The following is a 23,081-nucleotide window of genomic DNA, read 5'->3' on the forward strand; positions in this document are numbered from 1 at the left end:
CAGTGAGCCGTGTTCGCGCCACTGCACTCCAGCCTGGGTGACAGAGCAAGAATATGTCTCAAAAAACAAACAAACAAACAAAGGCACATAACCACGATCTACCCTCGTAAAACGTTTCCAGAGCGTCCCAGCGGTGCCCCTCATCATCTGGCGGCCCCTACGCCTCTCTGAGACTCACAGACCTACTCCCCTCTCCAGGGGGCGGAGCCCACACCGCTGAGCATTTACTCTTGTTCTTCCCTCTGCCAGGGGCACCGTTCTACCCCTTTCTGCCTGGAGAAACTGCCGTTTTTCCTTAAAGGATCCTCGAAGCCGGAAGGAGCAGCCACCTCCCACTCCCGGCTGCTGCAAGCAAGCTGCTTTGACCTCTTTCTAGAGTTGGGGATTGCTGCTGGAGTCCGAGTCTCAGGCCCAGAGTGGGTGCGATGGTCTTGCTTGCACCCTGTATCCCCCGGCAGACGCCCGGGAACTCTACTAAGTGGGTGACGCCAGAGAGCTCGCCCCCACACTCCGACTCCGAGTCCAGCACTCGGTCCACTGCACAGGGACCTCGCGCCCCACAGCTGCGTCCTCTCTGACCTTCGCGATCCGGTGCGCGGCCCGCGGAACGCCCCGATCTCCAGGAGCACGGAAGGCCGAGGCGTGCCGGGGGAGCCAGGAGCAGCTGGCTGGCGGGCGCCGCGGGCCTCCCCGGTCACGTGACACCCCGGGCAACGTGCGCCGTCACCTGACGGCGGAGCCTGTGAACGTTTTTCTCACGTGACGGAGGCGCCTGCACGTGGACCAATGGGGAGGCGGGGGCGGGGCCGGCAGGGGCGGTGCGCGGGAAGGGACCCCGGACCCGGAGGTCGCGGAGAGCTGGGCAGTGTTGGCCGCTGGCGGAGCGCTGGGGCAGCATGAAGTGCCTGGTCACGGGCGGCAACGTGAAGGGTGAGTGCAGGTCGGCCTGGCAGCGGCGGTGCAGCAGCCGCGGAGCCGCCAGCCTAACCCCCTTCCGCTCTCCTCCCCGCAGTGCTCGGCAAGGCCGTCCACTCCCTGTCCCGCATCGGGGACGAGCTCTACCTGGAACCCTTGGAGGACGGGGTGAGGGGCTAGGGTGTGGGGGGCGGGTGGGACTCCAGCCGGGAGCGGGTAACCCGGACTCGAGTCTCGCCCCCACTAGGCGGGATGACCGCTGGCAGATTTGTCGGCAAAGTTTCAGTTTCTTAGTCTGGCGGCTGTCATCTTCCCAGGCCGGTGTGTGAATTGAGGAAAGCTGTCCTCCTGCGAGCTCCCAGGGGGTGACGTGCACTTAGAGAAACTCGGGGAAGGCCTGGGTGTGCGACCCCTCCTCTGCGGCAGCCGCGCCGGGGCCGACTCTGAAGGCTTCATGGGGAAAGGAGGGTTTTTCAGCAGGTGGTGGCGGAGCGGGAGGACGATAGGGCAAGTGTGTGAGCAGAAGCAGCCAGAGGGCTGGGTCTGTGGCTGCCCCCTGACCACGTCCCTCTCCCTGCTCTTCGTGGCCCAGCTCTCCCTCCGGACGGTGAACTCCTCCCGCTCTGCCTATGCCTGCTTTCTCTTTGCCCCGCTCTTCTTCCAGCAATACCAGGCAGCCACCCCTGGTCAGGACCTGCTGCGCTGTAAGATCCTGATGAAGGTGAGGCCCTTCCCTCAGCAGTGGCACTACCCCACCCCAGGAATCTCCACCAGCTGTGCCTCTGCCCTGGGGTACTCAGTAGATGCTAAGTGGGGAGAGAGACACGTGCAAGCCCAATCCATGCAAAACACAGGGAGGGCCATGGTAAAAGCATCACAGCGGGGACCTGAGAGGGTGATGACGCTCAAGTTCGTCAAGAAAGGTAAGCAGGTCTTTTGGCCGGGCGCGGTGGCTCACGCCTGTAATCCCAGCACTTTGGGAGGCCGAGGCAGGCGGATCACGAGGTCAGGAGTTCGAGACCAGCCTGGCCAACATGGCGAAACCCCGTCTCTACTAAAAATACAAAAATTAGCTGGGCATGGTGGCACGCGCCTGTAATCCCAGCTACTCGGGAGGCTGAGGCAGGAGAATTGCTTGAATCCGGGAGGTGGAGGTTGCAGTGAGCTGAGATCACACCACTGCACTCCAGCCTGGGTGACAGAGCGAGACTCCATCTCAAAAAAAAAAAAAAAAAAAAAGGTAAGCAGGTCTTTCAAGGCATTCCAAGCATAAGGAAGAGCATGAATGAGGCCTAGAAGGATGCCAGTGCCCGACGTGACGTGGGAGCCCTTTTCCCAGAGTTACATGCTGGGCCCATGATGGGTGTGGGCCTGCATGGAACAGGAGAGCTTGTTGCAGAGATGTGATGCTAGGCTGAGGTGTCTTATCCCGTGCAGTCTTTCCTGTCTGTCTTCCGCTCACTGGCGATGCTGGAGAAGACGGTGGAAAAATGCTGCATCTCCCTGAACGGCCGGAGCAGCCGCCTGGTGGTCCAGCTGCATTGCAAGTTCGGTGAGTGGGCAGCCGGCCAGCCAAGTGGTGCCTCAGCAGGGAGGTCGGCGAGGCCCACTGAGACCCTATCGCCTATCCAGGGGTGCGGAAGACTCACAACCTGTCCTTCCAGGACTGTGAGTCCCTGCAGGCCGTCTTCGACCCAGCCTCGTGCCCCCACATGCTCCGCGCCCCAGCACGGTGAGCACACCCCTGCCCTCAGCTCAGCCCCGGGTTTCTCTCTTCCTTCTTTGGGGCCCCAAGGGGTTGATTTTAGAAGGTACCTCCTTCATTTTCCCTACAGAGTTTCTGTGAACCTCAAAGACATCCCATGGCCCGCTATGTGCTCAGGTCCTTACCTGGCTCTTTAAAGGCAGACGGCATGGAGGAGGGGCAGGCGCCTCCTTGCTCCATTCTCCTTACTGTTAGGAGCCTGCATTCTCCATCCCAAAGGTCTGACTTGACTTTCTGGCTGCTCAAACCCATTCCAACTCCTCCTCTAGGGAGCACATTTCTGGCCTGCCACCAAATCTCTTGTCTGGCTTGAGTAACCTTGAAAGTCTGCCCATAACCTGTGGCTCAGAGGCTCAGACCCCTTCTCCGGCCTGGGCATCCTTCCAGAGGTGTTCCCCATTCAATGGCAGCCTCTTTTCCTGACTGCCCAGGATCGAGGAGTCCCCAAGGCCAGGGCAGGAGGCTGGAGGGAGGCTGAATAATCAGCTATGGGGTGGAGCTGTTCTGGGCAGTCCGAGCACTGGGGGCTGTCTGGGCCCAGGGAAATGGGGACTCCAGTGGAAGCAAACGTCCCTGGCGAGGACCAGCTCAGAGAGGAGTGGGCTCTCCCCCTGCTCCATGCTGGTCACTGCTTGCATTCAAGTGGCCCAAGGTCCTGCTCATTTCTCAGGGTGACTGAAGATCCCTTTGGGTCCTGACATCTGTTTCCCCAGGTTCTTTTGAGCCAGCACTGCTCAGAGCTCTTTTGGGTAGTGAGAGACGGGGGCCAATTCCTTGGTCTGCATTTAGGGTGGTGTCTTTTTTTTTTTTTTTTTTTTGAGACAGAGTTTCGCTCTTGTTGCCCAGGCAATGGCACGATCTCGGCTCACCACAACCTCCGCCTCCCGATACAAGTGATTCTCCTGCCTCAGCCTCCCGAGTAGCTGGGATTACAGGCATGCGCCACCATGCCCGGCTAATTTTTTGTATTTTTAGTAGAGACAGGGTTTCTCCATGTTGGTCAGGCTGGTCTTGAACTCCCGACCTCAGGTGATCTGCCCGTCTCAGCCTCCCAAAGTACTGGGATTACAGGCGTCAGCCACCGCACTCAGTCTCTTTTTTTAAAAATGAGCAATTGTTTCTCTCGTTTTGTTTGTTTTGAGATAGAGTCTCGCTCTGTCACCCAGGCTGGAGTGCAGTGGTGCAATCTTGGCTCACTGCAATCTCTGCCTCCCGGGTTCAAGCGATTCTCCTGCCTCAGCCTCCCGATTAGCTGGGATTACAGGCATGCACCACCACGCCCGGCTAATTTATATATTTTTAGTAGAGACGAGGTTTCACCATGTTGGCCAAGCTGGTCTCAAACTCCTGAACTCAAGTGATCCACTGCTTCGGCCTCCCAAAGTGCTGGGATTACAGGCATGAGCCACTGTTTTTTTTTAAATCCTTGCGCAGGGGCCTTGCTCATCTTTTGCATGCTTCAGTTTTAGTGTATGTGCTGCCAAAGCAAGCACTCTGCCTCATGAATAATTTCAAATATATGTAAAAGCAGATGCAGCTCCCGTCCCCACTTGACTTGAAACAATTTCCAGATGTGATTTCATCTGTATGGCAATGGGTATCCTTAGAGGATAAGGATTTCAGGGCTCTTTCTGAAGGCCGGGTTTGTAGGGCGGCGTGAGTGCCATGTCCTGCCTCTGGGCCCTCTCCTTGGTCTGCATGGTCAGGTGCCGCCTGCCAGGTTTGAGCAACCACTGCAACCAGTCCCCTCCCTGCCACCTTCTCTGGGCCTCATCCACGGTGCGCTAGGCCTGCGCACATCCGTGCGTGTGCATGTGTCACCCCCCACCTCAGGTCCTCCGAGAGCAAAGCCCTGGGCAGGGCCAGGCATTTCGGGTAATGCTCCGCCCTGTTCACAGGGTTCTGGGGGAGGCTGTTCTGCCCTTCTCTCCTGCACTGGCTGAAGTGACGCTGGGCATTGGCCGTGGCCGCAGGGTCATCCTGCGCAGCTACCACGAGGAGGAGGCAGGTGAGGGGGCTGGACGTGGCCTGGGACAGCAGAGTGGCAAGTGGGAGAGGGGCGGGGCCCAGGTTACTCCTGTTCTTCCCCAACAGACAGCACTGCCAAAGCCATGGTGACTGAGATGTGCCTTGGAGAGGAGGATTTCCAGCAGCTGCAGGCCCAGGAAGGGGTGGCCATCACTTTCTGCCTCAAGGAATTCCGGGTGAGGTTCCTCCCAGGTGCTCGCCGTCCTGTCCTCCCTGCCCAGCTCAACCCAGCCCGGGGCCTCACCTGCTACCTCTTTCCTCCCAGGGGCTCCTGAGCTTTGCAGAGTCGGCAAACTTGAATCTTAGCATTCATTTTGATGCTCCAGGCAGGTAGTTCCCAGCCTTGGGACAGGGAAGGGCTCTGGGATGGCAGGAGCTGAATGGGATGACCTAGCTTGGGCCCCCTCCCCTGCCCAGGCCCGCCATCTTCACCATCAAGGACTCTTTGCTGGACGGCCACTTTGTCTTGGCCACACTCTTAGACACCGACTCGCACTCCCAGGACCTGGGCTCCCCAGAGCGTCACCAGCCAGTGCCTCAGCTCCAGGCTCACAGGTGAGGGCACCTCCCCCCAACTCCTCCTCTCTCCATGTCTGTGCACTCCAGCCTGAGACTGCAACTCCTAGCTTCTGCACCTCCCCACAATGTGTTCTCTCCCACCCCTTCTCTCTCTGTCAGGCCCCAGCCCCTACCCCTATAGTGCTCACAGCTGCCAGCCCTGCAGACTCAGCCTTCTCGGTTAGCTGTACTCAGAGACCCCTCCCACCCAGGGAAGCATCCCCAAGGCCCTGCCGGCTTCCTTCTCTGGCTGAGGCCTCCCCTCTGAGCCTCCTCCCAGGCCAAGGAGGGAAAGGGCTGCTGGGAGGCAGGAGCTGCCTGGGCTGGGGGAAGCAGGTGGCTGGAAGGGCAGGTGGGCTGGGGAGGATGGCCCAGTGCACTTTCAGCACAGGAAGTTGGGGCTGGCCCCTGGCCCAGCCTGTCCCTGGGCTCCTGTGCTTTCCAGCTCCTGTCCCCTGGGAAGGTGGGGGCTTGGGCTCCATGTGGCCCAGTTCATAAGACTTGCTGCTCCTCCCTCCTAGCTGAGCTAAGGTAGCCCCCAGGATGCCTCCCTCAGGCCCCTACCTGAATTCTGATCAAAGAGATTCCTGGCCCACCCCCTCCAGGAAGTCACCACTTAACCCCTGCATCCTCTCCTCTCCAGCCAAATCAGGAAGTCATAAAACCAAGAGATCTCCAGTGGTCGGGGGCCCCAGAGCTCCCTTCGAGCCCTCCAAGGTGGGGCCCTGCCTCTGCTCCCCCAGTCCCCTCCCTGATACTCCGATTCTGCCTACAGCACACCCCACCCAGACGACTTTGCCAATGACGACATTGACTCTTACATGATCGCCATGGAAACCACTATAGGCAATGAGGGCTCGCGGGTGCTGCCCTCCATTTCCCTTTCACCTGGCCCCCAGCCCCCCAAGAGCCCCGGCCCCCACTCCGAGGAGGAAGATGAGGCTGAGCCCAGTACAGTGCCTGGGACTCCCCCACCCAAGAAGGTAGGGACTGGAGGTAGAGGCAGGGGTGGGAGGTAGGGAAGCAGCCTCCAGAACTCACTTGTTCTCTTTCCAGTTCCGCTCACTGTTCTTCGGCTCCATCCTGGCCCCTGTACGCTCCCCCCAGGGCCCCAGCCCTGTGCTGGCGGAAGACAGTGAGGGTGAAGGCTGAACCAAGAACCTGAAGCCTGTACCCAGAGGCCTTGGACTAGACGAAGCCCCAGCCAGTGGCAGAGCTGGGTCTCTCAGCCCTGGGGATCAGAAAGGTGGGCTTGCTGGAGCTGAGCTGTTTCACTGCCTCTCGCAGGCCCCAGCTGGCTGTCACTGTAAAGCTGTCCCACAGTGGTTGGGCCTGGGCCCTGTTATCTCCCCACAACCCCCAGCCAATCATGACTTTCCAGACTTGGCCCTGAACTACTGACGTTCCTACCTCTTATTTCTCATTGAGCCTCAGGCTATACTCCAGCTGGCCAAGGCTGGAAACCTGTCTCCCTCAGGCTCACCTTCCTAAGGAAAATGTCATAGTAGGTGCTGCTGGCCCCTGGTGATCCAGCTTCTCTGCCAATCATGACCTGTTCCTTCCTGAAGTCCTGGGCATGCATCTGGGACCCCCGTGGAGCCGACCGTTTTCCTTGCTTTCCTGATACTCTTTGGCGCTGACTTGGAATTCTAAGAGCCTTGGACCCGAGTGTGTGGCTAGGGTTGCCCTGGCTGGGGCCCGGTGCCCAGACTCCCAAGCGGCTCTGTGCAGAAGAGCTGCCAGGCAGTGTCTTAGATGCGAGACGGAGGCCATGGCGAGAATCCAGCTTTGACCTTTATTCAAGAGACCAGATGGGTTGCCCCAGGATCCGGCTGCCAGCCCTGAGGCCAAGCACGGCTGGAGACCCACGACCTGGCCTGCCGTTGCCCTGAGCTGCAGCCTCAGCCCCAGGATCCTGCTCACAGTCACCACAGGTGCAGGCAGGAAGCAGCCCTGGGGGACTGGACGCTGCTATTGATTCATTAAAAAAAGAAAAGAAAAATACACCAAGGCTCCATGTTCCCCGTGACAGGTGGGCCTGAGGGGTCAGGGTGAACCCCCCCCCAGCATGGCAGCACGATTTCTGTACAATCAACCCATCATCTGGGGCACAGGGTGGTGTGCGGGGGCTATTTATTTCTTGGCTTTGGCGGAATTGCGGGGTGGGGTGATGGGTCGGCCCCCAGGGTTCAGGCCACTGAACTGCCCGTACTTCCCCTTGTTCTTGTCGGCGGGCTTGAGGATCTAAAAGAGACAGTGTTGGTCAGGCTCATGGGGCTGAGCCACAGGGCCTAGCGGCTCCTTTCTTCCCCACACTCACCTGGAAAGAGCACATGAGGGTCTCGTCCACGCTCATCATGGCGCCAGCATTGTCAAACTCGCCACAGTAGTTGGGAGCTGAGAAAAGTGTCACCAGCTGCCGCTTGGCAAAGAACTCGTAGCCGTCTTCTACCACCTGGGCGAGGATGGGAGCAGTCAGTCCCCAGCGCAGGCACGGCCCTCCCCTTCCCCCGCCGCAGGCCGGAGCCACCAGCCCACCTGGTGTGCTCGGCAGATGAGGTCCAAGTCGTGCTTGTGGAGGAACTTGGCCACCACCTCGGCTCCAAAGGTAAAAGAGACGCCACGGTCGTTCTCGCCCCAGCCCTGCACGTCCTTGTCAGGGTCAGACCACAGCAGGTCACACAGCAGGCCCTGGTCAGGCACATCTGTGGGCCGCATGATCCGCCGAATCTGTTCCATAGACTGCAGGTCCGGGGACAGGCCTGGGGGGCCGGGGGAAGGTCACTTCCTCAAACAAGGACATCCTCCCTCCAGGAAGCCTTGGCCAATGAGCCCCACCTTTCCCACCACCCTCCTGGTCCCGCCACTGGTCTCCTGGGCGCCTAGACAGGCAGAAGTCATCCCCTTCCCCTCAGCTTTTTCAAGTTCCCAAACAGGCACAAACGCATCCCTGCCCTCAGGAGCACAGAGCTCCCGGGAGAAAGGAGACAAGCCCACCCCATGTAGGACACACATCAAGGAAGTCAGTGCAGCCCAGCACAGTGGGGTATGGGGGACACTTCCTGGAAGGAGTGACTTCCCAGATGAGACCTAAGGAGAGCTGCCGGGTGCCGGGAGATGCGGCCAGTGCTCCTCCTCCCCAGCCATCCCCTCCCTCACCTCCGTGGCAGCAGAAGATCTTTTCGTCCACTATGGCCGCAATGGGCAGGCAGTTGAAGCAGTCAGTGAAGGTTTTCCACAGTTTGATGTTGTAGCGTCTCTTGCCTGCCCAGGGGGAGGTGGCTGTGAGGTGCCTGCCTACCCCACCCTCAGCCAGGGTCCCTGGGCTATTCAGCCGCGGCTGGGAGGAGAGAGTCAGGCACCGATGCAAACCACCCCCCACCCCTGCCACCTGTCAGCCTTCCAGGAGTAATTCTAGTTACTTTTTATTTTAATTAAAGAAGACAGGATCTGGCCAGGCGCGGTGGCTAAGACCTGTAATCCCAGCACTTTGGGAGGCCGAGGCGGGCGGATCACCTGAGGTCAGAAGTTCGAGACCAGCCTGACCAACATGGAGACACCTCGTCTCTACTAAAATACAAAAAAATTAGCCAGGCGTGGTGGCGCATGCCTGTAATCCCAGCTACTTGGGAGGCTGAGGCAGGAGAATCGCTTGAACCCAGGAGACGGAGGTTGTGGTGAGCCGAGATCACACCATTGCACTCTAGCCTGGGCAACAAGAGTGAAACTCCGTCTCAAAAAAGTAAAGAAACAGGGTCTTGCTCTGTCACCCAGGCTGGAGTGCAGTGGCAAGATCATAGCTCACTGTAACTTGGAGCTTCTGGGTCCAAGGGATCTTCCCGCCTCGGCCTCCTGCCAGAAGTAATTCTAAAGCACCCGAGTCCACTGGAAACTAAGTTCTAATCTGGACCAGCCTCAGGGTTGGCACTCCTCGCATGCCCCCACCCATGAGCCGGGCCAAGTCCAGGTCTGGTTTATCTCAGCTTCTGGACAGCAGAGCCCATCTGCAAACATCCTAAGTGCTTAGTAGCAAATGTAGGGGGAGTGTCACCAGGCAGGGCCCTGGGGGAAAGCACTAGAATCTGGGCAGCCCTTCAGTCAGCAACCATTCCCCAGACCCCATGCCAGGAGGGGCAGGGCAGGCACGAGAACGGACCTGGGCCCTGCCTTCGTGGAGCGCACAGTCTAGCAAGTGTCTGTCAGATATCAGGCCAATGTGAAGGTCCCATTGAATGGCAAAGAGTGCGGTTCAGGACCCGGGCAGCCCCAGACGCTCAGACCACTCACACTCATCGTAGAAACCATAGATGCGGTTGATGCTGGCACACTCGTGGTTCCCACGGAGCAGGAAGAAGTTCTCGGGGTACTTGATCTTATAGGCCAGCAGCAGGCAGATGGTCTCCAAGGACTGCTTGCCCCTGTCCACATAGTCCCCCAGAAAGAGGTAGTTGCTCTCGGGAGGGAAACCGCCATACTCAAATAGTCGCAGAAGGTCGTAGTACTGGCCGTGTATGTCACCTGTGATCCAGGGAACCGGGTAAGCTAGATGCAAGGTCTAGACCTGAACCCAGGGCCAGGACTGGGCTCAAGGGAGGAGGGCTCCAGGAACTCTGTGGGGTCCAGTGCCACTTTTAGGAAGGCAAGGGGACCTGGGCCGGGGGCTCACCGCAGATCTTGAGGGGTGCCTCCAGCTCCAGAAGAATGGGCTGGCTCAGGAAAATCTCCCGGGATTTCAGGCACAGACCGCGGATCTCGTTCTCTGTCAGCTGTACATTCTTGCCAGGCCGCGAGCCCTGCACTGGGGGCGCAATGGGGTGTCAGGACCCTGGACCCTGACAGGAGGAGGGTGGGCGACATGGGTGGCCCCATGGATACCTCCGGGGGCGCCTAGGCCTCCTCGGCCCCTCCTTGCCCACAGGCAGCTGTTGCTGCTGAGCCTCCCGGGACCGCGGCCTCAAGCCTCCCAGGGGAAGCCCCCAGCTACCCTCAGCGCCTCGGGAGGCGACTGTCGTGCGCAGGGGGCTGCCACCAAAAACCTCACAGCGCAGGACCCCTTCCTGGACCGGGCTTCCCGGGTTTCTCCCTCGCCCCAAGAGCCCAGGCAACCCGTGCGCCCCCAGCCCGGGAGAGGGGGGGAGCTGCTCCGCGCGTCGGAGCTGGCCCCGGACCTCTCAGGCGCGTCCGCGGGGGGGCAGCTGCGGCCACGGAACCTCGCTGCCCGTCCCCGCCCAGTCTAAGCTGGCCCCGGGGGCCCGCCCGCGCGCCACTTCCGGGCCGGGCAGGGGGCCAGGGCGCGGCGGACGCGGGCCTCCCCCGCCGCGACCAACCTTCCAGCAGGCGCCCGATGATCGAGTCCAGGTTGAGCTTCTCGCTGTCGGACATGGCGGCGCCGCCGCTCCAGCCCAGCAGCTCCTGGCCCGCTCCTGCCTCCCGCCCTCCGGCAGCCTCCTTCCGGCCTGGCTCTCCTTCCGCCCGCCCCAGTCCGCCCCCGGCCCGCGGCCCCGCCTCCGGGCCTCCCGGGCCCGCCCCGCCCAGTCCCCCGCCCTCTAGCGCCCCCGCTGGACGTGAGGCGCGGCGGCCCGGGGGGCGGGGCCTCGGCGGCGGGCTGGGGGCGGGGTCTGTCGGGGGCGTGACCAAGCTGGTTACGCCCCAGAGGAGGCGCCCAGCCCTGTTCAGAGGATGTGGGGCCGGAAGGACTGTGGAAGTTGTTTTTCTCTTTCAAAAGCCGAACAGACTTTCCCACCCCTTCCCTGGGTGGAAGGTGTTGTGAACATGTTAATAACCGGCTGCTAGGCATTGAGGGTTAACTGCTGGAAGTGCAGGAAAGGAAACTGAGGCTCAAGAGATAAAAACAGCCTGGACCTCGCATTCACGGAGGACCCCCTACTTCTTCGTGGGTCTCTGTGGCCCCCAGGCGGCTGACCACACTCAAAGACAGCTACGGCTGAATTCCCAGCGCACTTTGGTCCTTGGGGCATGCTAAATTAATATTTTCTTACAAGTCCCATAATTCGCTTTTTTTTTTTGAGACAGAGTTTTGCTCTGTCGCCCAGGCTGGAGTGCAGTGGCGCGACTTTGGCTCACTGCAACATTCACTTCCCGGGTTCAAGCGATTCTCCTGCCTCAGCCTCTGGAGTAGCTGGGATTACAGGCGTGCGCCACTGTGCCCAGCTAATTTTTGTATTTTTAGCAGAGGTGGGGTTTCGCCATGTTGGCCAGGTGGCCTTGAACTCCTAACCTCAAGTGATCCACCCCCCTTGACCTCCCAAAGTGCTAGGATTACAGGCGTGAGCCAACAAGCCTGGCCCCATAATTAGCTTTTGAGTAGCACAGTAATATTGCAGGGTGTGCACATAAAAATAATTACTTTATGAGCAGACCTGGCTGGGCGCAGTGGCTCACGCCTGTAATCCCAGCACTTTGGGAGGCCTAGGCGGGCGGATCATTTGAGGTCAGGAGTTCGAGACCAGCCTGGCCAACATGGTGAAACCCCATCTCTCTAAAAATACAAAAAGTTAGCTGGGCATGATGGCAGCCTCCTGTAATCCCAGCTACTTGGGAGGCTGAGGCAGGAGAATCGCTTGAACCTGGGAGGTGGAGCCCAGGCGACAGTGCGAGACTGTCTCAAAAAAAAAAAAAAAAAGAGCAGACGATAAATGAACCTTAATTCTTGTTGGAACCCTGAGTTGGTGCTTTACATGCCAGTAACCTCAGAACTGGAAGTGGGCCTGCCGTGGTGGCTCAGGCCTGTAATTCCAGCACTTTGGGAGGCTAAGGCGGGATGGTCTCTTGCGTACAGCCTGGGCAACACAGCGAAACCCTGTCTCAACAAAAAATACAAAAATTAGCTGGGCATGGTGGTGCGCGCCTGCATTCCCAGCTACTATGGAGGCTGACGCAGGAGGATCTCTTGAGACCAGGAGGTGGAGGTTGCAGTGAGCCCAGATCGTGCCATTACACTCCAGCCTGGGTGACAGAGCAAGACCCTGTCTCAAGAAACAAACATGAAGTCCAGGCGCAGTGGCTCATGCCTGCAATCCCAGCACTTTGGGAGGCTGAGGTGGATGGATCACCTGAGGTCAAGAGTTTGACCAATGTGGCAAAACCCTGTCTCTACTAAAAATACAAAAATTAGCCGGGCATGGTGGTGCATGTCTGTAGTCCCTGCTACTTGGGGGGCTGAGGCAGGAGAATCACTTGAATCCGGGAGGTGGAGGTTGCAGTGAGCTGAGACCGCGCCACTGCACTCCAGCCTGGGCAACAGAGCGAGACTCTGTCTCAAAAGAAACAAACAAAAGAACTGGAGGTGGCCCAGCCCCTGCGTCTAACAGTCCTGGGCCCTCCACACCAGCACAGGAACTCAAGCCTGCAGTCACTGGGGCCATGGGGAGGGTGGGAGGAGCCCACAGCTCAGGGGCACTGGGGCAGGCAGGAAGAGCCTCAGAGAGGAAGGGGTGACACCCCCCACCCTTGGGAGGGGCCCCCAGCGGTTGCCAAAGCTGTGTGAGGAGGAGGAGGAAGTGAGAGGAGGAGGTGAGGTGCTGCGGGAGGTGAGCTGGGCTGGTGGGGACAGGGGCAGGGCTTGGGGCTGGGTCTCCGGACAGAGGCCTGGCTTTTCTGTCAGGGCAGGGCCTAGCCCCTGCCCCCATAAAAGAGGAGACATAGGGGGCTTGGTGAGATACCCTGAAACCTCCCCCCTCTGACCCCACAGCCAGGCCCCAGGCTGGCCGGGAGTGGCCCCTCACACTGGTTCTCCCCACTTTCTCTGCCTGTGGCATCGAAGGCCCCGGGCACCATGGCCCAGGCCCTGGGGGAGGACCTGGTGCAGCCTCCCGAGCTGCAGGATGACTCCAGCTCTTTGGGGTCCGACTCAGAGCTCAGCGGGCCTGGCCCATATCGCCAGGCCGACCGCTATGGATTCATTGGGGGCAGCTCAGCAGAGCCAGGGTAAGGGGGCAGGGTGAGGGCTGGCGGAATGCTGGGACAGAGGACGGGGGGCTGAGGGCTGAATTCTGGAGGGAGGCCAGGAGGGTCTGGTGGTAGGGATTGGGAGGGGGACTCAGCCAGTAGTACCCCTCTGCAGGTGCCAGGTGGAACCCTAAGGTGGGAAGGGTCCGGGGAGGCCTCTGTACGTCTCTTACCCCCAGCCTCCGAGGGTTTGCACCCACTACTGGGGCAGAACATCCTTCCCCTTTGAACCTCTGGCTCAGGAATCCCAGATCCAAATCACAGAACCCATACCTCCTCCTTCCCCCTTTCCCCAAGCTACAGACAGAAACACAAGTCCAGATATAGACAGAAACTTGCCCCAGGTCACACAGGAGATCAGACACAGACCCAGACTCAAACTCAGGACTCTGGGCTTCCAGTCCAGGGCTCTCTCCAGCCAGCTTCCCCTATGAATTGTCTGTGTCCCTGTCCTGGGTGACAGCCAACCAGCCCCTCCCCCAATACACACCCACTCACCCCTTCAGTCTCCTGCATTCTGCCCACGTCGGAGCCACATCCTTTCCTGTCCCCGTGACAAGCATTGGCAGCTCCTGGGTCACAGGTCACCCCACAGGGCTCCCAGAGATCCCTAGGGCCAGGAGCTGGGTTCACCTGGGTAGCCTGGAGGGTGGCAGTGTGGGCCTTGGGTAACAGCTGCCCAGCGCCTGGATACCTGTGCCATGCACCCCCAGGCCGGGCCACCCACCTGCAGACCTCATCCGCCAACGGGAGATGAAGTGGGTGGAGATGACCTCGCACTGGGAGAAAACCATGTCCCGGCGGTACAAGAAGGTGAGGGGGGCAGGGGCCCCACTTGGCTTCCGTGGCTCATTCCTCTCTGCCTCAGCCCACATCTTGGCAAAATGTACCCACCCTGTGTCCCAGCACCTCCGGCCTTTGCTCCCTGCCACCCAAAGTGGGCCCCTGCCTGCTGATGAGCTGTGCCTGGGGCCTGCCAGCAGGAGCTATGGAGGGTGCCTAGTGGAGCCCTTGGCCTCACCCACAGGTAAAGATGCAGTGCCGGAAAGGCATCCCGTCTGCCCTGCGCGCCCGATGCTGGCCCCTGTTGTGTGGGGCCCATGTGTGCCAGAAGAACAGCCCTGGCACCTATCAGGTGAGGGAGTGGGCAGGGGCCCCAATTCCCCTACCCAGAGCCCCTCACCACACTGAACCCTCACACCCACCTTCCCGGCTACCCACAGGAGCTGGCAGAGGCCCCTGGAGACCCACAGTGGATGGAGACCATTGGCAGGGACCTGCACCGTCAGTTCCCTCTGCACGAGATGTTTGTGTCGCCTCAGGGCCACGGGTACGAGGCCGGTGATGCCCAGGGACCCCCAGCCCCACAAGCCCCAGGTGCTCCAGCCCACTTTCCCCAGCCCAGCTCTACAGTCTTGCATCTCAGGGGACCCAGCAAGGCCCAGGGAGGCTGAGGCCTGGGCAGAGGCCCCCAGAGGGTGGAGAAGGGGGTGCCTGCAGGACTGGCCCCTTATGGGGTCTTCCGGCACAGGCAGCAGGGGCTCCTGCAGGTGCTCAAGGCCTACACCCTGTATCGACCGGAGCAGGGCTACTGCCAGGCCCAGGGGCCCGTGGCTGCTGTGCTGCTCATGCACCTGCCCCCGGAGGTGAGTGACCTTGACCCTGCTCTGGGAACTCTAGTGACCTAGGCCCAGGGAACCCCATCCCCAGAAACTGTGGCCTCGGAAACCTGCAATGCTTGATTCCTAGACCCTGTCCTAGTGACCCAGGTCCTCATGACTGCCAGCCTCAGTGACCTTCAAGCCTAATGACCTTGACTCCAGGAACCTGGGACCCTTGACCCCAGCCTTGACCCCAGTCATCTAGGAATCTGGATGTTATCACCTTGACCCCACGACTCCTGATTCTGAACTTGGGGACTATGACCCCAACCCCAAAGACCCAGAAACCCAGGACTTGAACTTTGGGACACTCCCAACCCTTGGCCAGTGAACCCCAACCCTGTGACCTTCAAATCTAACACCATGAGCCCTGTGATTTCCAACACCCTAAACCCCTCAGCAGACCCTGTCTTGGGCAGAGGAGGGGGCTTTTGGGAAGGGCTTCCAGGAACTGCGCAGGTTAGGAGTGGCCCTGAGTCCAGGCCCCTGTGGTGCCCAGGCCCTCCCCTTCACTCCTTTCCCCTGTCCTGCCTTCTCCTCCGCGGTCCCTTCCTTGGTGAGCACTTACAGGCCTGTGCCCTGCCCCTTCCCCAGGAGGCCTTCTGGTGCCTGGTGCAGATCTGTGAGGTCTACCTCCCTGGGTACTACGGGCCCCACATGGTGAGAGGCTGACATGGGGGCTGGAGGAAGGAGGGGCAGGGGCCCGGTGAGTGGGTGGGGGTCTGGGGACTGAGGGAGGTTGAGCCTGGGCTCTGGGGGTGGCGGTGCTGGCCTGCTGATGGACGTGGCCACAGGAGGCTGTGCGGCTGGACGCCGAGGTGTTCATGGCCCTGCTGCGGCGGCTGCTTCCGCACGTGCACAAGCACCTGCAGCAGGTGGGCGTCGGGCCCCTGCTGTACCTGCCCGAGTGGTTCCTGTGTCTCTTCGCCCGCTCCCTGCCCTTCCCCACAGTGCTGCGTGTCTGGGATGCCTTCCTCAGTGAGGGTGAGTGGGGCAGCCAGTGGCTGGGGCAGGAGCCTTGGGGTGTGGGTGGGGAGGTAGCTCACCAGCTCCAGGGTTCCCTTTTTGAGCCTCAAATCACAGGACTGGGTGTACCGAAGGTGATGGCCTGGTGCCTGGCGCTACATCACCCATCACCATCACCCAGGCACCGCCTGGTGCAGAGCTGGGCCAGGGAGGCTTCCAGAGGAGGCAGATGGGGCAGGAGCAGGGTGATCACAGCACATGGAGGCCTGAGCTTCTCAGGGACAGTAGGAGGCGTTCCTCCCCAGAGACCGCAGGCACCTGCTGGGTGCTCACTGGCTCCAGACGTGGATCTGCAGCTGGGAATCAAGTGATCGAGACCTTCAATTCTGGCGGGGGTGGGGATGGGTGGCGACAGTAACCAAATTTACAAGATATTTATAGATTGTCAGAAGTGTCATGAAGAAAATAAAACTAGGGATGTGACAGGGAGTGTCAGGGGAGTGCAGGGGCGATGGCTGCATTTAAGCTCCTTCTGGCTGCTCTGTGCAGGAGGAGGACTCACAGGGGTGCCTGTGGAGGCCTGGGGCCAGAGAGGCCACTGTCCCCAGGGGCCAGGCTACAGTCTACGAAGCAGGGAGGGCTTGGAGCCATGAAGCCAGAGAGGTGGAGGCTGGGGGCCAGGCCAAGAACAGGAGGGGAGTTGGAGCAGAGCCAAGCTGGACTCCCTGTGTCTTTGGGACTCTGCCTTGATACTGCCATCGGTAACCCACCTGCATTCTGTTCTATATGTGAGGTCTGGAGGTTGCACCTTAAAACGTGGTAGAAATCAGTCAGCATATGCATACTGTGCATACTGAATGCCTGTCATGTGCTCAGCCGGCTTCCTGCCCTCCGCACAGCGGAGGACCACTGGCTGGCTTAGAGTTCTGGCCACAGGTGTCCAAGTCGCTATCCATGCGGTCACCTTCCAACCAGCCTTAGACCTCGAGAGCAGGGCTGGGCAGAGCTGGGCAGGGCCTGACCTGCCCACCTGGGGGCAAACACTACACAGGCTCCCTTTATCAGAAGGACGATAGTATGAATAGTGATTGTTCCTACCATCATCACTCAACCTCGCTGGTCCCCTGGTGGCTCTTCTCAGATCAGAGGCTGCCAGGAAGGAATTTTGAGGCTCCAGGACTAGCCCAAACTCACACTGTGGGGAGTGTGCACTGAGTGCTATGCTCCTGGCTTAGGGAAGAGCAGTTCTGCCTAGGATCTTTCTAGAATCAGAGGGTCACAGATCCAAGTTGTAAAGGCCCTTAAAGGGCTCCACCTGACCTTTCATCATGGAGATGAGCAAGCTGAGGCCCAGGGAGGGCTTGGTGTGAAGGCATCAGTAGCCCTGGGCTCCTGGCAGGAAGCTGGTGGCTTGGAGGGGACTGGAGCCTTGGGGTGTGGGCAGGGAGCTAGCTCACCAGCTCCAGAGTTCCCTTTTGGAGCCTCGAGTCATGGGACCAGGTGTGCTGAAGGTGATGGCCCTGTGCCTGGTGGCACATCACCTGTCACCCGGATGCTGCCTGGGGTAGGAGCTGGGTGATCATAGCACATGGAGGCCTGACTGGCTCAGGGAGGGTAGGAGGTGCTCCTCCCCGGAGCCCACAGGCACCTGCTGGGTGCTTGCTGGCTCCAGATGTGGATGGCATCTGAGCATCAAGTGATCAAGACCTTCATTCTGGCGGGGGTGGGGATGGGAGGTGACAGTAACCAAATTCACAAGATATTAACTCTTCCCCAAAGCATCTGTGGCTCTTGAGGCTAACTTGGCCAGTACAGCGGCCTGTGTTACCCGAAATGCAACTCCACCCTCTGTCATTGTTCCTGAACCGGGGAGGGCAGAGCTGCAGGAGAGTGGGAGGCATATGGCTGAGGGCAGGTTTGGGTGCAGAACTGTGGAGGGGCAGGGCCGGCCTCCCAGTGAATAAGCCCCCGGCCTGCAGGTGCCAGAGTACTGTTCCGTGTGGGGCTGACACTGGTGCGCCTGGCGCTGGGCACTGCAGAGCAGCGAGGGGCCTGCCCTGGCCTCCTGGAGACACTGGGAGCCCTTCGAGCCATCCCCCCCGCGCAGCTGCAGGAGGAGGCCTTCATGTCACAGGTGGGTACCCCCACCTCTCCTTGGACTTGCCCAGCCCCTGCTGCACGGGGGAAACTGAGTCCCAGAGCAGGAAGCCAAAGCGAGAATGGGGACTTAGTTCCTGTCCCCTGAGCTTCAGAGAACACAAAAACCTGAGGCCTCCAGTGGCTTTCTGTGGCTCCCCAGTGAGGCTGTCAGCCCCTCAGTCCTCAGCCACTTCCTGGGCTGGGGACCTCACAGTTTCCTGTTCCTGCCTTGAGGCCGGGCAAACACAGCACCAACTGCTCCCCACAGGTGCACAGCGTGGTGCTGTCGGAGCGGGACCTGCAGCGGGAGATCAAGGCCCAGCTGGCCCAGCTGCCCGATTCCGCGCCGGGACCCCCGCCCCGGCCACAGGTCCGCCTCGCCGGGGCCCAAGCCATCTTTGAGGCCCAGCAGCTGGCAGGGGTGCGACGAGGCGCCAAGCCTGAGGTGCCTCGGATTGTGGTGCAGCCCCCGGAGGAGCCCAGACCACCACGGCGGAAACCCCAGACCCGCGGCAAGACTTTCCATGGGCTCCTGACTCGGGCCCGGGGCGCCCCCATCGAGGGGCCCCCCAGGCCCCAACGAGGCTCCACTTCCTTCCTGGACACCCGCTTCTGAGAGGACCATGGACTTAGTGTCCCCCAGTCTCAATTGCCTGATGGCTGATGCCAGCCCAGCAAATAGGCACCGCACTTTACTCTTGGGACTCGGGGACTTGGCTTCCTTCCTGGCAAGGACCAGGCAGTGGGGAAGGAGGAGGTCCTCCGTGGTAGATACTGGGTCAGGCACTAGCATGGAGGAGGGTCACAGAGTGGGGCACGTGAGGACCCATGGAACCGTCCTGGTGCCCAGGCCCTCACAAGTACCAAAGCCAGCACCAAAGGAGTCAGGGAAGGGGTTGACTGAGTCAAGGGACCCCAGAGGGCACCAGGAATAAAATCTTCTTGAACAGATGCCTTGGATGGCGCTGGATCAAATGCCCTCCTCCCAACCCCAGACAGGCAGCCCCTTCCCCTCCTCCCTCACCTGCCCTTCCCAGCCCCGCCCTCTCCTGGTCCTGCCCTGGGGACACACCGAGGCTGCCCACTGGCCGCTGGGGAAGGTGTTTACAGTAATAAGAGCCAATTGAAAGTCGCCCTGCCCAGCCTCTGGGGACAGGAGTGGCTTTTGCACCTGCAGGAGGAGGGCGCCCGAGTGGATGGTGAGTCCAGGGGCTCTACCCGCTCTTCTGCCCTCCTTCCCCTCCCTCCAGGGTGGTTCAGTACTCGCTGGGATGGGGGACTCTAACCCAAGTCCTCCCCGCACCCATGGTTCTAGTCACATCTGTCAAAGGGATCCAGGCAAGAACAAAGGCCTAGTGTGCCGCGGACAAAGGAGAAAGGTCCCGCCAGCCCTCACCCCTCCCTGGGCCCTGCGTCTGCCCCCTCGGGACCGCCACCATGGAAACCCCCTCCCACACTCACTAATAGCCCCCGTGGGTGCCCAGGACCTGAGCCATCGCCAGGGCAACAGGGCTGGTTCCGACACAGGCGTGTGTCCCGCAGTGTCCATTCCCAAGTGCCCTCCCTTCGATGGGGAACACGGCAGGACTCCATATGGATGGGAGGCATCTGTAGGCCCAGGCTCCAGGGGTGGCCATTGGGTGGGGTGTCAGTGGAGTCACCTGTCAGACTCTGGGTTTGGAATGTTCTTGCGACAGGGCCACAGGCTGTGTCTATGTGGCAAGTGCCAGGTCCTGGGTCCTGGGCAGACTTGTCCTACTCCCAAGGAGCCTAACCCCTGGAAGAGGGAATCATGGCGGCCCAGACCCTTCCTTATCTGTCGTTTCTCCGGGGGAAACTGAGGCTCAGGAGGAGCAAGAACTTGCAGAAAGCCTTACTATCCATAGCAGACCCAAGGTTTAGCCCTGCCCCAACCACTGGCAGCTCCCCCCTGGGCAGCCCCCTGGGAGTGCTTTCTCCTGCTCCTTCCCCGCTCTACCCCCAATCCTGCACCAGCCCCTCAGTGTGTGGATGAGGCAATAGCCAGACTCCCGTGATTTAGAGCGTGCTCCAGAGCCTCCTCTGCCCACTCCTCCTCACCCCGCTGGGGTGCCTGCAACTTAATAATAGCCTCCTTACCTGTAGTTTACAAAACCCTTTCCCAGACCCCCTGCCCCTAGGCCCTCTCTCTGCAGGTGGCCCCTGATATCCCTGTTAGAGACACAGAGGCTTAGTGAGGACAAGGACCTCACCCAGGCCCACAGTGAAAGGCAGAGCCGGCTGGAATGCAGAGGCAAGGCTCTGTGCTGTGTAGACTATGCCTTATCCTTAGACGAGGAGTGTCTTGGTGGAATCTCAGGCACTGTAGCGGGCAGGGTGGCCGGGGTCAGGGGGCACTTGTCCCTGAAATCCACTTGGGAGCTCCCCGCCCTCCACAGTTCAGCTCTTTGCCTGGGAGAATAGAGGAGCAAGGTGCAGCAGCCTCAGCCCTGGGCCGAGGGTCTGTCATGAGCCTGCGGGGGCGCGGTGGCAGTGGCTCACCCTGGACACAGACCCTAGGAGCCGGTGGTCTCCAGCAGCGTCCCTCCAGCTGGGGCTCAGTCATTGCCTTTCCTACTCAGGAGACTGTTTTCTGGGCAGCTCTTCTGTAGGTTTCCTTATCAGTCACCTGCATGGGAGCCCTAACTCACAGGCTGGACAGAAGAGGACCAGTGCCCTCCGGGTGTGAACCCTCGCACACATGCGTTCTCACAGGCTCTCCTCCGCAGGGCTGCACCGGCCCCCACAGCACCTTTCTGCCAGCTAGGGAAAGACGTCTCTCCTCCAGGCAACATGCAGCCTCACCAGAGTGCATGGTGTAGCAGAGTGGGGCGTGATCTCTCTCCCAGGTGCCTTTGTGCAGTGAGCAACCTACACAAACATGCTCAGTGAACCTAGAAAGTCCCTACAGATCTGCCTGGAAAGGGGCTCAGAGAAGGGAAGTGATGCATGTGAGAGGACTCAGTGTGTGGGGACTGAAGCTGGGAGGGCCCCTGGGATGTCTGTCAGCCTGCCTCAGAGTGGACACGAGTGGGGGCATGCAAAGGAGTGGAGCAGGGCAAATGGGTGCCTGCCATGGATCGGCGGGGGGGACCCACCGTCTCCATCTTGCCCTGCCACCCACTTGAGGTTCCCTGAATTCCCACACTGTTCCAGGCTCCCAGAGGGGTCAGACTTGGACTCCCCTGCATGGGAAAGGCCCTTTCTTCTTCTCTGAGCCTCAGTATTCTCCTGCGGATAATGGGATTATAATAGCCCCCACCCCAGCCTCAAGAGGGCTCTACCAGCTCATGATGATGATGATGATGATGACTGTTCAGTCCAGCTGGACAGCAGCCAAAGCACTGCCTCTCCTCACCCCACCCCTACCTAGCCTCAGGTGATGTCCAGGCTTTCCTGGCAGGGGCAGAGCAGAACCACCCGCCCACCTGCCTGCCCCAAGTCCCAGGATCCTGAGCTTGGGCTGCAGCTGCCCAACTCTGATTTTCCTCCCTGTATCCACAAGGCAAAAGCCAGAGCAGCCAGGGACCAGACAGGGTGGCCTAGGAGAGGGCACAGCCGCAGCACTCTGTGCATGCATGCACGCATTCTGGCAGAAGATCCCAGCTCTGCCTCTCACCAGCTGTGTGACCTTGGGCAAGTCACACGACCTCTCTCAGTCTCATAATTGCTCCCTTGCATGTGAAGTGTTAAACCTGGGCTGAGTGTGCACTGTATCCCCATTTGAAGATGAGAAAACTGAGTCCCCAGGGCTGCAGAGCTTGTTAAATGTTGTTAAATGTCAAAGCTCATGCTCTTTGGATCACGCCCAGGCCCCACAGTGGGACCCCATGGACGCTCAGGCCACCCAGGTGGCAAGCGATTGGGTCTCCTGGGGTGGTTGTGGGACCTGGGCCCCTCCCCTTAGTGATCTGAAGCTCACTCTCCCCAGCCTAGAATGGGGCTGGTTCCTCATTCCTGGAGCCTGGGCCAGCTGTAGGGAGGGCTGCACGTGGGCCTGGAAGTTGTGTGGGGAATGTGGGCTGGACTGGGCATCCTGGAGAAGCCATTTCCCCTCTCTGCCGACCCCCTCCAGTGGTAGACAGGGATGGGTCTGCACAGACTGCCCTGTATATAGTTGCAGAAAGGGTCCAACAGCTGTCATCTCTGTCCCTGACATGTGTGGGCCCCTCAGTATTCTCCCCCAGGCCAGGAGGCTCTCAAGGACAGCCAGGGCTTAATATGTGTCCAGTTGCGAGACAGGCAGGGAGAAGGGCTGACTGGGGACTGTGAGAGGGAGGAGTTAGAGCCATAGGCTGCCCTGCCTAGGAGAGGGAAACCAGCCCCATTCTAGGCTGGGGAGAGTGAGCTTCAGATCACAAAGGGGAGAGGCCCAGGTCCCACAGCCAGAGCTAGGATTGAAACCCACTGGTGGGACAAACTCCAGGAGAGGGGATGAATCTCTGGTTGTGCTTCTGTGGGTGAATTGTGGCTGAGACCCAGGTCTCCTGGGGTATGCTTCTGTGGTTGGGTGGGTGCACTTGGGTGTGAGTATGTATGTCTTGGGGAGATTATAGCTTCAACTCCGGGTGTGAAGTTGACCTGGGTGGGTGTTGATAAGCAGAGAAGATTTCTTTTCCTTTCTTTTCTCTTCTTTTTTCTTTCTTTCTTTTTTTTTTTAAAGAGATAGGGGGGCCAGGTGCAGTGGCTCACACCTGTAATCCTAGCACTTTGGGAGGCCAAGGTGACCAGATCATGAGGTCAGGAGATTGAGACCATCCTGGCCAACATCTTGAAACCCCGTCTCCACTAAAAATACAAAAATTAGCTAGGTGGGCTGGGCGCGGTAGCTCATGCCTGTAATCCTAATACTTTGGGAGGCTGAGGCGGGCAGATCACCTGAGGTCGGGAGTTCGAGACTAGCCTGACCAACATGGAGAAACCCTGTCTCTACTAAAAATACAAAATTAGCTGTCATGGTGGCGCATGCCTATAATCCCAGCTACTCCAGCCTGGGCAACAAGAGCGAAACTCCATCTCAAAAAAAAAAAAACAAAAAACAAAACAAAAGTAGCTGGGCATGG

At 59.8% G+C, this 23,081-nt stretch overlaps 3 protein-coding genes across 12 annotated transcripts in view; 2 read left to right on the top strand and 1 right to left on the bottom strand.

Annotated features, from left to right (window-relative positions):
* Positions 1–7,270, top strand: part of RAD9A (RAD9 checkpoint clamp component A) — an 82,047-nt gene extending 74,777 nt beyond the window's left edge. For 3 of the 7 annotated variants that reach the window (XM_014346867.5, XM_063608609.1, XM_003828717.7), the window contains 11 exons: positions 250–930; positions 1,013–1,083; positions 1,508–1,636; positions 2,353–2,467; positions 2,548–2,647; positions 4,579–4,688; positions 4,775–4,884; positions 4,974–5,038; positions 5,126–5,263; positions 6,042–6,249; positions 6,323–7,270. In XM_014346867.5, the coding sequence (XP_014202353.2) occupies positions 897–930; positions 1,013–1,083; positions 1,508–1,636; positions 2,353–2,467; positions 2,548–2,647; positions 4,579–4,688; positions 4,775–4,884; positions 4,974–5,038; positions 5,126–5,263; positions 6,042–6,249; positions 6,323–6,418 (1,176 nt within the window). In that variant the 5' untranslated portion in view covers positions 250–896 and the 3' untranslated portion in view covers positions 6,419–7,270. Of the gene's footprint in view, positions 1–249; positions 931–1,011; positions 1,637–2,352; positions 2,468–2,547; positions 2,648–4,578; positions 4,689–4,774; positions 4,885–4,973; positions 5,039–5,125; positions 5,264–6,041; positions 6,250–6,322 lie in introns of those variants that run through there. The other 4 variants (XM_024930677.4, XM_034933150.3, XM_008954156.5 and 1 more) reach the window with 4 other exon arrangements.
* Positions 7,043–10,752, bottom strand: PPP1CA (protein phosphatase 1 catalytic subunit alpha). The gene is made up of 7 exons (XM_003828806.5): positions 10,594–10,752; positions 9,933–10,064; positions 9,554–9,784; positions 8,426–8,530; positions 7,805–8,028; positions 7,587–7,721; positions 7,043–7,510 (listed from the first exon to the last, which is right to left on the bottom strand). The coding sequence occupies exons 1-7, from the start codon at positions 10,646–10,648 to the stop codon at positions 7,400–7,402; spliced, it is 993 nt and encodes a 330-aa protein (XP_003828854.3). The 5' UTR covers positions 10,649–10,752; the 3' UTR covers positions 7,043–7,399.
* A 2,033-nt stretch (positions 10,753–12,785) lies between these two features.
* On the top strand, positions 12,786–18,974 carry TBC1D10C (TBC1 domain family member 10C). 4 transcript variants are annotated; one of them, XM_034933141.3, is made up of 9 exons: positions 12,786–13,213; positions 13,948–14,047; positions 14,262–14,369; positions 14,458–14,564; positions 14,766–14,880; positions 15,466–15,555; positions 15,690–15,879; positions 17,841–17,995; positions 18,269–18,974. In XM_034933141.3, the coding sequence occupies exons 1-9, from the start codon at positions 13,062–13,064 to the stop codon at positions 18,614–18,616; spliced, it is 1,365 nt and encodes a 454-aa protein (XP_034789032.1). In that variant the 5' UTR covers positions 12,786–13,061; the 3' UTR covers positions 18,617–18,974. The 4 variants fall into 4 exon arrangements, with proteins under 4 accessions (XP_034789032.1, XP_063464678.1, XP_034789033.1 ...); XM_063608608.1 differs by having other exon boundaries at positions 15,490–15,555; XM_034933142.3 differs by lacking the exon at positions 15,690–15,879 and having other exon boundaries at positions 14,770–14,880; positions 15,490–15,555; positions 18,269–18,402.
* The last annotated feature ends 4,107 nt before the right edge of the window (positions 18,975–23,081 follow it).

Source organism: Pan paniscus, chromosome 9, assembly GCF_029289425.2.
Source record: "Pan paniscus chromosome 9, NHGRI_mPanPan1-v2.0_pri, whole genome shotgun sequence".
Taxonomy (NCBI): Eukaryota; Metazoa; Chordata; class Mammalia; order Primates; family Hominidae; genus Pan; species Pan paniscus.

Excerpts from the sequence above, each read along its gene's own strand:
- PPP1CA (XM_003828806.5), bottom strand. The coding sequence starts at position 10,648 with ATGTCCGACAGCGAGAAGCTCAACCTGGACTCGATCATCGGGCGCCTG. Across the intron at positions 8,029-8,425 it reads GATCTTCTGCTGCCACGGAG|GCCTGTCCCCGGACCTGCAG; the intron begins GTGAGGGAGGGG and ends CCGGCCCCCCAG. Across the intron at positions 7,511-7,586 it reads CCCTCATGTGCTCTTTCCAG|ATCCTCAAGCCCGCCGACAA; the intron begins GTGAGTGTGGGG and ends TGTCTCTTTTAG.
- TBC1D10C (XM_034933141.3), top strand. The coding sequence starts at position 13,062 with ATGGCCCAGGCCCTGGGGGAGGACCTGGTGCAGCCTCCCGAGCTGCAG. Across the intron at positions 15,556-15,689 it reads GGTACTACGGGCCCCACATG|GAGGCTGTGCGGCTGGACGC; the intron begins GTGAGAGGCTGA and ends ACGTGGCCACAG. Across the intron at positions 17,996-18,268 it reads AGGAGGCCTTCATGTCACAG|GTGCACAGCGTGGTGCTGTC; the intron begins GTGGGTACCCCC and ends TGCTCCCCACAG.